The 14802-nt window shown below is 47.1% G+C and overlaps 1 protein-coding gene across 5 annotated transcripts in view; it reads left to right on the top strand.

The window, feature by feature from the left end:
- The window catches only part of AHNAK (AHNAK nucleoprotein), a 139814-nt gene that overhangs the window by 39099 nt on the left and 85913 nt on the right, over positions 1-14802 (top strand). For all 5 annotated transcript variants that reach the window (XM_070565345.1, XM_070565344.1, XM_070565347.1 and 2 more), the window contains one exon: positions 10003-10102. In XM_070565345.1, the coding sequence (XP_070421446.1) occupies positions 10003-10102 (100 nt within the window). The remainder of the gene's footprint in view (positions 1-10002; positions 10103-14802) is intronic.

Here is a 14802-nt window from a genome sequence, read left to right as displayed (position 1 = left end):
CCTGGGGGTCTGTGGGAAAGTTGCTGGAGGCCAGGGTCACACCTCCTCGGGCGTGGCCGCGGAACCTAGCCTCCTCACCCTGGTGGGTCCCTAAGCCCCAAACGAGGCAGGGACGCATGCTTTTCCTTTAGTCCAGACTTGCCTCAATCGCCAGCTTTGTACTCTGAGAAACTGCTGTGCTGGAGAGTGCCACCGCCTTAGACGTTGATACTTTGGGATATTTACGTTTAAAAAGAGAGCTTTTGGGCCCTGAGGGATGGGTTCCTCATGGTGGTTATTTCAGGCCCGTGGGCAGGCAGCTCGGGTATTTTGGGACAGGAGAGCCTTTTTAGCAAAGCCTCACAAACAGCGTGGCTGGGGAGCCGCCTTGCTGTCCCTGCTGCGGGCCTGACACAGCCCCGGACCCTGGACGGTAGCAGGGACATTGACCCCTGCCTGCCTTACCGTCCCCACTCCCGGGCCGGTGAGGGGAAAGGCTTTTGACAACCTCTGGCCTTACCAGCCAGTGCCCTGCGACCTGGGTTTCGTGTTTTACCTGGACATGTGGTCTCCTTCAGGGCACAAGGTCGCCATCCGGCCTCCATCGCCTGTGTCCAGTGGCCAGGCAGTGGGGAGGGCTGGAATGTGAGCAGGCAGGAGAGAAGAATGACAGGGCAGTTTCTACTTGTAAGAGTCCGAGCCCGGCGCACAACTTGAATTTCAAGTGGGCCCTTCAGGCAGATTAGGGAGGTCAAGTGAGAGAGTGGAGGCAGCCGGTGTGGATTGTCTAAATTCCTAGAAAATAAATTCTAGGAATTTAGCTGTGGGAGGGGGGAGTGCCAGGTGCGTAGCAGGGATTGGAGCTGGTGGTCCAGGAGGCATGGGGGGGTGTGTGTGTGGATTTTTGCTGTTCCCTCTCTGTTTGAACACCTTGTTTTTCCAAAAATGAATTATCTCTTGAATCATATCTAAGAGACAAATTAATGCTTTTAACCAAGGCTTTTTAAAAAAAATTATTTTGGGGGGCCGCCCGGTGGTGCAGCAGTTAAGTGCACACGTTCCTCTTATCGGCAGCCCGGGGTTCGCTGGTTTGGATCCCGGTGTCGACATGGCACCGCTTGGCAAAAGGTGTCCCATGTATAAAATAGAGGAAGATGGGCATGGATGTTAGCTCAGGGCCACTCTTCCTCAGCAAAAAGAGGAAGATTGGCAGTAGTTAGCTCAGGGCTAATCCTCCTCAAAGAAAAAAAAGTAAAATTAAAAAAATTATTTTTTTTAGCTGAGCTGCAGTCCTGTGGAGGAAAGCCACTCCCTGTAAATACTCTTTTTGCTGACTGCCCTTTGTTTGAAGTAATTATTGTCCCTGAAAATGGGAAATTACATGGTACTGTTTATCAAAAGGAAATAAATACCTTGGATTAATAAGGTTCTCGCCTTATTGGTGCTTCCAGACCTTGCCAGCAACCTGGGTTAAAAAGACTGCACCGCATGTGGGGCAAACGCTCACTTTTGGCGTTTGACGATTTCGAAAGGGAAATGGTTGGGTCCTGTGTGTCCCTTGAGGCTTGCTGGCCATGTTCTTGTTACATAATCACGGAGAACCTTTGATAGTGCTTTTCTGATGTCAGAAATAAGGACAGGAAAAAACATGGGGAGTGGAGCGTGCCTCCTGCCCACTCTGCTCTAGCAGGAATTGGACTCTGGGTTGCTCTGTGTTCATGAGCGTTTGGTTAACTCTCACTGAACAATAGAGAGAAGAGTTGGATGGGAATGCCTTACCGAGATGGCTTGAACTGCACATTTGCTCACGCAGGGAAGAAAAGTTCTTGGAGGTGCTCTGAGCACAGCAGGTCTCAGCCTTTCCGTGCTCCAGCCAGCACCCTGAAAGTGCTCGCCCCTCCAGTCTCCTGCGTGCTCCCCTCCTTTTGACTCTGGCCATTGTCAGTCCCTGCAGCCTCAAGCTGGCCTCTCCAGCCACACTCAGCTCTTTCCAGCACTCATTTTTTTTAAAGATTGGCATCTGAGCTCACATCTGTTGCCAAGATTTTTTTTTCCTTCTTCTTCCCAAAGCCCCCCAGTACATAGTTGTATATTTTAGTTGTGGGTCCTTCTAGTTGTGGCATGGGGGATGCTGCCTCAGCGTGGCTTGATAAGCAGTGCCATGTCTGCACCCAGGATCCGAACCATCGAAACCCTGGGCCACCAAAGCGGAGTGTGTGAACTTAACTGCTCGGCCACAGGGCTGGCCCCCTCCAGCACTCTTAGCATGCCCTGCTCTCTCCAGTATGCTGGCTTTCCACTTACTCTCTGCTTTTCTGTTCTCAGCATTGTTCATATTAAATTATCTGCAACCAGTTGCCTGCCTGTCTGCCTCCCCCATCAGACTGTCAGCTCTGGGAGGGGGGGGATGCAGTCTGCTTGTTCACCATCATATCGCCAGCACAGTGTCAGGCACACGGCCCATGGCACACGGCACATGGCAGAAACTCACTAAGCCCTCCTATCACTATCTTATCGCTTCACTTGTCACTTCCCTTAGCAACAAGTGCCCCAGTTTTCCTTCTGTCCATTACTATGTATTTCTCTGATCTCCAAGAGGCATTAGTCTCTACTTTGGGTAAAAACATATAAACAGTTCCAAAGCAAACCAACCAAACAAACACCAGAACTGGTTCTGTAATAAGTGATTGCTAAAGTTTTGCCTATCAGCTGCTCTCCTTCAGCTGTTGATGGGTCTGATTTAATTTCAGTAAAGGATAGAAAGCGTGCAGCCTGTCAGTCAGCAAACTCTTCAAAATCCACACCCTTCTAGCAGGCGGGACTGCCTTGTTGGGGTGAAAAGGAGGTAAAGCGAAAACTTGGTGACTCAGAAGGTGAGGAGCTGAAGTCCCAGAAAGGTGGGCTGGCGGCCACAGAAGGCATGCTGAGTGGGAAGACACCTGCAGGGATTTGGTGGCAGATGAAGGTGGGGCAGGAGGGGGTCTGAGATGGCCCCCACCAGAATTGCAGCAGAGATGTGACAGCCAAGAATTGAAGTGGAGGAAGGAGAGGAGGAAAGCTGGGGTGTGGAGGAGGAGGGGGCTCCCCCGATCTGATCAGTTTGGTCCAAAACCAGTGGCTGGCACCTGAAATGTCATTTATCGTTTAAGTCTGGGAAGTATGACTTTTGAGGATTCTGTTCCCAATAGATTATTTTTATTTTTATTGATTTTTTTAAAGATTTTATTTATTTATTTTTTCCCTTTTCTCCCCAAAGCTCCCCGGTACCTAGTTGTATATTCTTGGTTGTGGGTCCTTCTAGTTGTGGCATGTGGGACGCTGCCTCAGCGTGGTTTGATGAGCAGTGCCATGTCCCCGCCCAGGATTCGAACCAATGAAACACTGGGCCGCCTGCAGCGGAGCGCGCGAACTTAACCACTCGGCCACGGGGCCAGCCCCAGTTTTTATTGATTTAAAAAAATGCATCTTTCTGAAGAAATTCTGAGTGCCCTGACAGGCTTTGTTTTATTAAGAGAGTAATACAAAGAAAGCATCTTCATTTGTTCTCCTTCTTTCTTCCCCCTCCGTCCCTCCCTTCCTTCCTACTGAAATTTTTGACCAGAAACGCCAGCCAGGATGTGGAGAGCTGTGTTTTCCACCTGAACCAAGGTGGGGCTGGCCTTCTCTTTGTTGCAGCTAACTTGCTCCACCTCCACCCTGCTGTTCTCTTTGAGCTGGACAGACACAGCGACAGTGGCCCCGTTGCCAGCACAGACTGTTGCAGAATGAGACAAAGCCCTTGTGTATTTTGCTGGGCAGCACTTGGCCATGAAATCCCGACATGTGAGCGTAGGAGAGCATTTGTGATGCCCGAGCATACGGCTCTTGAATCCGCGCTTTTCAGGGCGTTTCCAAGCCTCCTTCAAGGACATCGAGGCTGAGGTTTGGTAAGTGTGTTTATCTTTCCCAAGTTGGGACAAAGTCCTCCTGGAAAGTAGATTTTGAAGCACTGAGATCAGAAATCTCCTGGGGAAGTGGGTATGGAATTGTGTGTTTTAACGTAATGCAGTGTGTTTGAGCAATATCCGTGTCCTGTTGTCAAGAAAGAAACACCATTCCCAGCCCAGTGCAGACTGGGTCCAATGGCACCTGACCCAGGTGGCTTGGGCTGATTCCTTGTCCACAGAGAGCCAGCTGTTGAGGTAGGCGAGATGAAAGGATTATTTACTACAAAAAGTGGTGGGTCAGGAATCTCCCAGTTGATTCTGTTAGTTCAAAATGGAAAAGAAATGAAGTGGAGGTGGTTCCTTGGCTTGATATCCAGTACGGTCATCCAGGCTCAGCAGTTGAAAGCCCATTGGATTTTATTAATCATTGGAACAATGCAAAGCTGCTCACCACGCCCCACATGTCTCACCACCGGACTCTGAGGGACAGCACGTAGGTGTGGGAGGAACAGGTTCCAACCTGATCCTGATCGTTAACAAAACTAGTCTTCCCCAGCAGACGTGAATCTCCAGGCCAATCAGATTACCTCAGCCTTCTAGCACCCGTGTGAACGGGCATTGTAGGGAAGCTGGCTGGGCTGGGCTCATGTAGGGTAGCCCAATGCCTATAAGGTGTAATTTTCTTTTTTTCCCAAGGAAGATTAGCCCTGAGCTAACATCTGCCAATCCTCCTCTTTTTCTGAGGAAGACTGGCCCTGAGCTAACATCCGTGCCCATCTTCCTCTACTTTATATGTGGGATGCCTACCACAGCACATCCCACTGCATGGCTTGCCACGTGATGCCATGTCCGCACCCGAGATCCAAACTGGTAAACCCTGGGCCGCCGAAGCGGAACGTGCACACTTAACCATTGTGCCACCGGGCTGGCCCCAATATAAGGTGTAATTTGAAGGCCTCAGGAAAGGCCACCCTAGCCTGAAATCTCTGCCCTACTGGCTTGTCAAAGATTCCTGCAATTTCACTATTATCGAGCCATTGCTTTGTTTCCACAGGCCCTCTCTGTGCTGTTCTTCTGTAAACGCAGGTTGGTCTGTGATACGGGATTCCCTTAATCTTCTCACCTGAAATTGTGTGTTTAATCTCTTGGGTAAACCCCAAATTCAGCTCCACTTTTTCTTTTTCCAGTTTTATTGAAATATAATTGGCATAGAATATTGTATTCGTTTTAGAGGTACAACAAATAATGAGTTGATATATGTGTGTGCTGGGAAACGATCACCACAGTAAGTTGAGTCTCGGTTCCACTTTTTCATGTTAGGTCTCTCTCGAGTCACTTCACCTGCCCTATTCCCTATTCTGTTCAGCTTAGACAGGAAGGGAAGCTGGAAGCCAGGTGGCTCAGTGTGGGGGACAGAAGAGCCAAGGAAGGTGGAAGGAAGGGCACTGGGGACTAGCGGCCTCTCACATGGCTTCGCAGCACAGTAAGGGCTGCCGGCCTTGCTCTGGTGCCAGATGGCACATGAAGGGAGATGTTCTCCCCTCTTTGGCCAAAGTGGATCCCCGTCAACTCCGACACATGCTCCTTTCCTCTCTACTCTCACTTCCTTCATCTCACTCACTTTCCTCTTACCTCTCCTCCTTCCCCTTTGCTCTCAGCCATCGTCATTCTAAGTGGCCCCATGTAGGAAGGGAACTCTCAGTTGGTAGCCCCAAGGAGCCAGGAGCTCCTAAACCAGACCAGAGCTTGGCTGCACCCTTTCCTCCTTCCACACTTGGTTCTCAGTCCTTCCATGAGGCCTGAGGAGTGACCCAGGAGCTGCCCAGCTGCAGGCATTCCAACTTGTACAGCTGGTTGGAGCAGACATGGAGGGTGTGCAGCGAGAGGCCAGCCAGATGCTGGGGGCTGCACTAAAGGCTTAGACCGTTTCTGCCTTTTCCTCTTTGCCTGGCCTAGAAGAGGTGACCAGAACCCATCTCTGCATGCCCCTGCCTCTGGGCCGATTTTATCTCCCCATACCTCTCTCCCAGAGCCCCCCATCCCAAAGGAAATGATGCCATAAACTCCACTGGAATATAACTCTAAGCAGGCAGGGATTTTTAATCTATCCTCAGAGTCTGGAACAGTGCCTGGCACATAGTAGGTGCTAAATAAATATTTGTTGCCTGAACCTCCTCTGATTGACGTAATCACAGCTGGTAAAATACTTTCAACTCTGCTGAACACTCTTTTGGGCCGGTAGACATTTTTAGAACTCACATTATGAAAGATTTAATTTTTAATTACACCACATAGCAATTCATTTTTCTCGAAAATTCAAACAGAGCCCTGATGGCCTAGTGGTTAAAGTTCGGCACATTCCACTCCAGGGGCCCAAGTTCGGTTCTTGGGCACGGAACCACACCACTTGTCTGTCAGTAGCCATGCTGTGGCAGCAGCTCACATAGAAAAACTAGAAGGACTTACAACTAGAATATACAACTATGTACTGGGGCTTTGGGGAGGAAAAAAAATTGAAACAGTAGGGAAGTTCTGCTTGCCCCAAACCCAGTTGCATGCCCCTCCTGAGCACTAACCACAGCCACCATCTTGGCGTACATCCTGCAGACTTTGCTCTATGCGTTTGGACAAAGCTGTCTGTAAACACAGACAGCTGTAGCTTGGCGGGTTAAAAGAAACCGTAAATAAGATCCCACCGTATTGTTTTGCAATTTGCTTGTTTCTCCTTACTAATATGTTTTGGAGATGTTCTGTGTAGGTAACTACAGATCCACTTCATTGTTTTTCACGGTTGTGAAATATCGCATAGCATAGACGGAGTACTGTTTGTTTAACTATTCCTGTACTGACAGAGCTTTGAGTCATGTCCAGTCTATGAACATCCTTGCAAAACCACTCTGAGTACATGTCCAAGTATTTCACTGGGACACCTACAGATGGAATTGCTGAGTGAAGGAGCATGTGCACTTAGCATGTTAATAGCTATGCCAAATTGCCCTCCCAAGCGGCTGGATCCATACACATTCCCACTTTTGGGTGTGAAAGCCCCTGCTTTCTCCGTACCCTTATTGGTTTTTATTGATCTTCTTTATTTTTTTTTACCAATCTGTTGGTCAAAACACATTATCTCATTGTTAGAATAAAAATTTCAGTTCAATTTTCTAGGCGAGGAAATTGTAATTCATGTTAGTAACATAATCGCATGTAGAGTAATAATACTATTTAACTGCTATGTGTTCTGTTATTTAGTAACTATTTTACATAGAATGAGTAAGTAATCAGGTCTCTGCCCTTTTAGATAGAAATAGTTATGTATCAATTTTTCTCCACACATTTCGCTGTGACCTTTAGATGTAAAACACAAGAGTGTGGGGGTCTTATAGGACCCCAGGGGAATGACCTCTCCTTTCCCCTGCATATCCTCGCTTCTCTGGAGTGGCTCCAGTGAATTCTTTCGATGCCACAGCCTGCCCTTCCTTCATGTCCTTTCCCACCACACAGTGGCCACGTCCTGGAATGACGATGTCAAGTCGCCCAATCCGATGGCGTGGTACATTCTCTGCTCCCCGGCCTCTGGGTTTCTGCTTAGAGCAGCTTGGAACACGTCAGCAGAAGTTGTTGGTTCTGTCCTTTGCTCACCTCTGATGATAGCTGGCCCATCTTCTGGTCTATCAGAAGCTATACCACGGGCTGGGTTCTGCCTTAATCTTTTCTAAGCTCAGACGTCACCTAGTACAACGTATTCCAGAGAGAAGCACATTTTAAAAGGAAAAGCTTTGAGAGCGTTTAAAATCGTACACTGTTTAATTTTGTGGCTAGTTCCCTTCCCACCCCCACCTTGAGGTCGTTTGTTCTTCTATTTTTCTTAACCTCTGGATAACGCCAAGATGGTGGTTGCGAAAGGGTTTTTCTCCCTGAAAGTTTTCTCTAGGCATGGTTCTTTGTTACTAACAAGATACAGCTTAGAATCATTTCGTGCCTTAATATTAATCTCTGATGATTGAATTGGAATCACCACCCACTGTGGCTGGATTTAATAATGGCCTCCTCCTAAAGTTACTTTTTTAGAGGGAGCATAGGATTTTAAGGCAGTGTGACTTGTTTTGATGGTTTCAGGTTAATTTTGTGTTTGTATCAGGTTAATTTCATATTTGTACCACAAAACCATTTGCTTGTTGATTTGATTGTTTCATTTTCTAAAGTGAGTTGAAACCAAAGTCATGTCCTACCCCCTTATTCAGTCCAGCTACTACAGAATCTTTGCTTTGCTGGTTTTAGAAATATTACTCTATTTCTAAAGCACTCCAGTTTTGGCCACAAATTATACCAACAGGACGCCGTGGGGCAATCTATATATTTAGCTAAGAATCTTAGTTTCTTTAGGATAACTTATTATTTTGGATATTCTGGTAACTTTGCCTTGGACTTTTTTTTCTTTCATATTTTCTGATATATGCTGCAAAACATGAGTGGAGGGGTTCATGAACCAGAAGGCCTGTGTCCAGATCCCAGCTCTGCCACTTCTTAGCTGTGTGGTCTTGGGCATGTTACTTACGCTCTCTGTGCCTCGGTTTTCTCTTGTGTAAAACAGAGTAACGGTAGCAACAATCTCCCGAGTTGCTAGAAGGAGTTTATGTACAAGTTTAAACAGTGTTTGGCATATGGTAAGTGCTAATGTGTTTGTCATTATTATTCAATCCTTTCTGAAAGAAAAAAACATTCCTTTCTTCTGTGGTTATTTGGACTTATTCTGAGTTACATTTTATAATTGAAAACCGAACAAATTGAAATGAAGGAAGAGTCATTGAATGCTTAATTACTCAACCAAACTGTTTCTGGAAGAGGCAAGAGTGTTTCTGTAAAGTAATTCACACCTGATTAATCTATTAGGATTTTTGAAAATTTGTGCACTAAGAAAAACCAGTGGGATGAGATTAATCTATGTGCAGTTTTTAAGAGTATGGGAAATTTTCATGCCATTGGTTGTTAAAGAAACGCAAGTATCATTCAGTTGAAAAAAAATTTCTTCCTTCCTTCCTTCCTTGCTTCCTTTCTTCCTTCCATCTGTCCTTCCTTCCTTCTCTCATCAGTCATCCATTCAAGCAACGAACATTTCCAGAGTGCCTGGGACACTGTGCTAGGCTCTACAAACAGGGGCACAGAGACAAATAATCCATGGTCCCAGCCCTTAGGAAAATCTAATGAAAGATTTGCTTGTTACTTATGGTGAGGAAAAATTTAAGTGGCCCCAACCTCCCTCGGAAAGCTTGGGACAGGGAAGACAGACCATCTGTAAGAAGGAATCATGAATAAGAAAATTCACCAATTGGAAAGCGAAGATCCGGACTCATTCCATTCATCAGCCTCCAAGTTACTTTCTCTTGAGGAAGAGCTATTTCTTGGGATGATGTTCAACTTGAGGAAACACACGAAAAGAACAGCCCATTGAAGGTGTTGATAGCAACCATGGTTTCCATGTTGCTGGCAGAGAGAATCCTGGCACTTGCCAGGGAATCCAATGCTCAGGTGGGCTTTCCTTCTTGATGGATCGCTTATTCTGACATGGTGGTGACCCCTGGATTGAAGATCTACCACATAAGGCTTCAGGGCCTCCTCGTGGAGTTCAATCTACTCGTTGGAACTCCTGCCCCATGAGATCCAGCTTGGTGCTAAGCAGAGAAGGTGCTCAGTAACTCACAACCCTCCTTTCTACACATTCTTCACTTGACAGCATCTTGTTCATCAGTGTTGGGTTGCACCTTATCTCTTTTCTTCTGCCACTGCAAAATCCTTGAGGACAGCGGCTAGATCTGCTGAACTGATGAACCCGAGATGACATTGTCCCCTTTGTACGAGTTTCCCTGGACTTTCACGGAAGGATGTCTTTCAGCATATGCCAGCTCCCTTCTTAAGATTCTCTGATCACTTCCACAGACAGAACTTCCAAATGAGGGTGGAGTGGGCTGGGTGGGATGTGGTGGGGGGTAAAGGTGGGACCTCTGGTTTTTCTGTATACCCTTAGTAGACATTTAAGAAATGTTAATTAATTGGATCACTTGATGAATGACCTGGTAATAATCCTTGTCTTTGTTGTTAGAACACATCACAGCCATCAGCACTGGAATGCAAACACCAGAATAAACCGGAGGAAGCCACCAGCCAAGCCCGGGCAGTTTCAATCTCCACCTCAAACGCAGGTGAGAGAAGGTGGTGGGAACTGAAAGAATGATAACCTTAATTGTAATAATGATACCCTCTCTTGAGAGATAGGCTCCAGGGAGCATCTGCAAGTGACCAGGCCTTCCTGGGCCATAGAAGTCACACTCTGGAAGGCGCTGGCTCAGGACAACAGGGGCCCAGCCTGTTCCTCTCCAGGGTCTAGAAATTCAAGTCCTCCTTCTCTCCTTTCAGCTCTTTGAAAAACGTGTAGAAAATGCACTTACTACAGAAGAATTATTGACTCCTTTAGAAGGCTTCTCAAGCGTTTCTTTGTATGTAGGGCTTTGTGGAACATTGGCATGCTTATAGGACAGTGTCTATTGAATTCAGAGTTCAGGGTGGAGCAGAGACCGGACACTTAGAATTCAAGCATTAGTATCTACTTCTAATTGAAGAGCCACCAGAGTTTAGCAAAAGGTATTTTTGATCCTATAAAGGAAATGCTTTCTTAGGCCTCCCAAGAGGGGAGACGCCCACACGAAGGGTGAGACAAAAGGAAGAAATGGCTATGGGTGTGGAAATCCTGGATCATGGGGAGCTAGCTGGGGGGCTGTTAGCTCAGTCTGGGCCATAGCCATGTTTTGGTTCTGCACAAGAATTAAACTTTTTTGGAGGTAGTTTGCAAACTTTGAAAATCAGGAGGTTTCACAGAAAATGGGGAATATATGGCTTTTTTGGAAATGTTGAAATCTTCAACTGGAGCAGAGTGACTGCTCTGTCACTGGGGAATTGGAGCTCTCAGCTTCCTCCTCCTGCGCCCCGTGGACCCCCACCTCCCCTGCCTCCTCCATCCCAGCATCACATGGTGTCTTGACTCCTGAGGCTAATCCCTCCAGGGGTTCTGTGTATCCCTCTCATTCACCTCCACCGGTCACCCCGTCTCTCCCCAGCACCCCATCTCTGTCTTGGCATCTCCTTTCGGCAGATAAATATGCACACGCCCCTCCCCCTTTAAAGAAACCCTCCCTCAGTCCCTCCCCCTTCTTGCTGTTGTCCCTGTAGAGTCAACCTGCTTGAAAGGGTCGCCTCTTCCCCGTTTTCCACTCACTCCAGTGCCCCACCCACTGCCACAGGCCTTCCCTCATCTCCACCCAAAACTGTTCTTGCTTATCCTTTATTCTGCCCAGTGCACTCTCTGGGCATTTGGAGCTATGTTTCTCCCTTCTGGGAGCCTTCTCATCCCTCAGCTTGGTGATGTCTCTTTTGTCTTGATGTCTGCATGGTTAGGACAACTCTGCTCTCCCTTCCCAGACCTTTTGTAGGCTCACAAAGGGTAGACTTTCCCAAGGACCTGCGCTGGGGTCTTTATTTTTCTCACTCTCGATGCTTTCTGGGCAACCTCTTGGGGCCCACTGATTCTCAAGCCTGTTCTCTAGCCAGCCCTCTCTTCTGAGCTCCAGGCCTGCACCAGCTGGGAGGCCTGGCACTGGGCTCACCTCCACCTCCCCTCTCCCTGCCAACCCGATCCGCCTCTTGTTTTCTCTGCCTCTGAGCAGCTCTGCTAACCATCTGGTTGCCACACCAGTCACCCACCTCCTCAACATCTCTGACATCTTAGGTTTCATTATTTACTGCAGTCGTCTCTAACTGGTCTGCCTGGCTTAGATCTTTTCCTCCACTGATGGGCTGAGCTTTAAGTAGAGGCCAGTCTAAAATAAAAATCATATCATGTTACTCCCCTGCTTCAAATTCTTCAGTGGCTCTTCTTGGCTTTCAGGGTGGAGTTCACATCCTTGGCTTAGCACACAAGGCTGCCGTGACCTGGCGTCCATCTGAGCACCCACAGCTTCCCATGTGGGCCTTTCACTCCGGCCACAGCAAAGTGCTGGTGGGTGCCCAAATTCATGATGCTGGGCCCTGCTTCTGTCTTCATGATGCCATTCCACAGGCCTTGTGTCCCCTGTTTTTCTGGGCCTTTGAGTTACCACCCCAGGCCTCCTTGAGACTCCAAGTCTGGGCTCACTGCCCCTTCCCTGTGCTCTCCCGCGGTGCCTGGTCATCCCTGTTTCAGCTCCCTCAGCACTGGGCTTCTGCTAGACTTCACATTCAGTGGAGACCCAGGAAGGTCCCCGGCAGAGTATGTCTGGTACATAAAATAGATAGATGATGGCAAGAGCTTCTGGCTGCCTTCCCAACACTCACATGGCTGGATGCTTCTCTCTTGCCCTTTTGGGAGCAGATTCTAGCTTCTCATAGTGTTTGCCTTCCCACTGCAGCACTTCTTTCTCGTGCGATGGACTTCATCAACATTTATTAAGTGTCTTAGGATTTAAAGGCCACTGGGATTTGATCCCTTTCCTCAAAGGACTTGTTATACACTGGGTGCATAATGTCTACTCATGCAATGAGCACTTATTGACAGCCAGTACCGAAGGAGGCAGAGTAAAAGCTGCCAGGAACAAGGATTCAGATAAACTCTGCAGAGCTCAGAGGCCCTTGCTCTGGCTTCTCATCTTCACGTGCCTTGGTTCGAACTACAGGTGAAAGATTACGGTTATCTTTGTTGGGGTCTCATCTACAGACCATGTCACAGGCTTTTCCCTCGTCATGGATGTTTCCTTAGGTGCTAGGTTGCATGTCCCTCATTTTCATGGACTTTGAAGCCGGAGTGTTGTGTAAACATTACTTCACCAGAATGCCAGAAATGAGCCTTTCCTGCCTCTGCCATTAGCCCCCAGCTTTCTCTAAATCAACTTCTCAAGAGAATTCTGCCATTTCCCTTAATTGTTAAAAACGCGTTTGAACAGAACAGAACTTGTGTTGGCTTTCTCACGGCCACCCCGTTGTCAGCTGTTGTCATAAAGAGTCATTTTGGTCAATAAGCAGAAAATCAATAGGTTTGATCAGAGATCCACTGTGGTACTTTGAGATAAGGCTGTGAAGTTCAGACCAGCGGGGCTTTTGAATCAAGATATCTGGTGTTGATGTCACACGGTGTCCTGAACGCTCCAGCGGGTTTTGGAGGGTGAAATGCTGCAAAGTTGACTCTGGGAATGTCAACTCATAAAGTCACAGTGTGGGATGTCACACGGTGTGGCATGGAGAGCTGTGTGTCCTAGTGGTTAAGAGCCCTACTCTGGAGCTGGGCTGCCTGGGTATGAATCCCGTTTCTGTTCCTCTGACCTCCGGCAAGTTCTAGTTTCCTCATTTGAGCAATTAGGATAATTAGAGGACTTCTCTTATGTGGTGGTGGTGAGGATTAAGCCAGGTAGCACCTGTACAGTGCGCAGACACACAGTAAGAGCTCGATAAATATGAGCTGTTCTAATTATGCCCCTTTATCAGCTTCACACAGGACGGTTAAGCATGATGACTTTTTCCTGGTCACCAAAGCTGTCATCCCATCTCCCACCATTTGTGGTCCACAGTGTCCCTGTTCCTGTTGTTTCAATCCTCTTTGCCCACTTTGCATCTCTGACCATCTTATTCCAGTCCTATCCTCTTTCATATTGTTCTTTCCGCCTAGAATAGGCTTCTGCTTCATGCCTGCCTCCCCCCACCCCCGACCTCCTGCTCCCTACCCTGAAGCCTCTTGGTGAAATGGATGCAGATGTTCTTGTACCCACAGCTAACCGAGGGAAAACTTTAGGATATTTTTTCATCTGAGTTTGTATTTATAAATCTCTAAAGGCTTATAGAGCCCTTGCCAGTGGGCTAATCTGTGAGATCACTATTTAAAATTTTTTAAAAAATATGTATGACATAAAGTCTACCATTTTAACCATTTTCAGGTGTACAGTTCAGTGGGATTAAGGACATACACAGTGTTGTGCAACCGTCACCACTATCTCTCTCCAGAACATTTTCATCTTTCCAAACGGAAACTCTGGACCCATCGAACAATAAATTTTCCTTCCCCCCTCCCTCCAGTCTCTGGCAACCACAATTCTGTTTTCTATCTCTATGAATTTAACGACTTTTGGTCCCTCCTATCAGTGGAATCATACAATATTTGTCCTTTGGTGTCTGGCTTCCTTCACTTAGCATAAGGTCTTCAAGTTTCACCCACATTGTGGCATGTGTCAGAATTTCATTCCTTTTGAAGGCTGAATAATATTCCATTGTACGTATATGCCACATTTTGTTTGTTCATTCTTCCACTGATGGACATTTGGGTTGTCTCCACTTTTGGCTATTGTGAATAATGCTGCTATGAACATGAGTGTACAAATATCTGTCTGAGTGCCTACTTTCAGTTCTTTTCGGTATATATCCAATAGTGGAATTGCTGGATCATATGGTCCACCTCTCACACAAAGGTGACTTTATAAATCAAGAGCAGAGGTTGAACACCTGGTGGGAAAATTCTCTCCCCCACCCCCACCCCAGTACTTCCCACAGACTTTCCCTCCATAAATGTCAACTCTACTCTCTGGTTGTTCAGGCTAAAACTTTGATGTCATCCTGGATGCTTCTAATTCTTTTACATCCGATATTTAGACCTGTAGCAATTCCCATCAGCCTGATCTTCCATATCCAAAATCTAGTTACTTCTCCCATCTCCACGGCTACTGCCCTGACCTCAGCCCCTACATCTTGCACCTGGATTGTGACAGTTGTTTCCTAAGTGGTCTCTCTCTTCTGCCTTGGTCACCCTCTTGTGTCTTCTTAGCACAGCAACAGGTTCAACTCTTTTAAACCATCAGTCACATAATGTCATTCCTTGCTCATGACCTTT

Source organism: Equus przewalskii, chromosome 11 (genome assembly GCF_037783145.1).
Source record: "Equus przewalskii isolate Varuska chromosome 11, EquPr2, whole genome shotgun sequence".
Lineage (NCBI taxonomy): Eukaryota > Metazoa > Chordata > Mammalia > Perissodactyla > Equidae > Equus > Equus przewalskii.
Note: the sequence above shows the minus strand (reverse complement) of the source record. Positions and strands in the feature narration are given on the sequence as shown.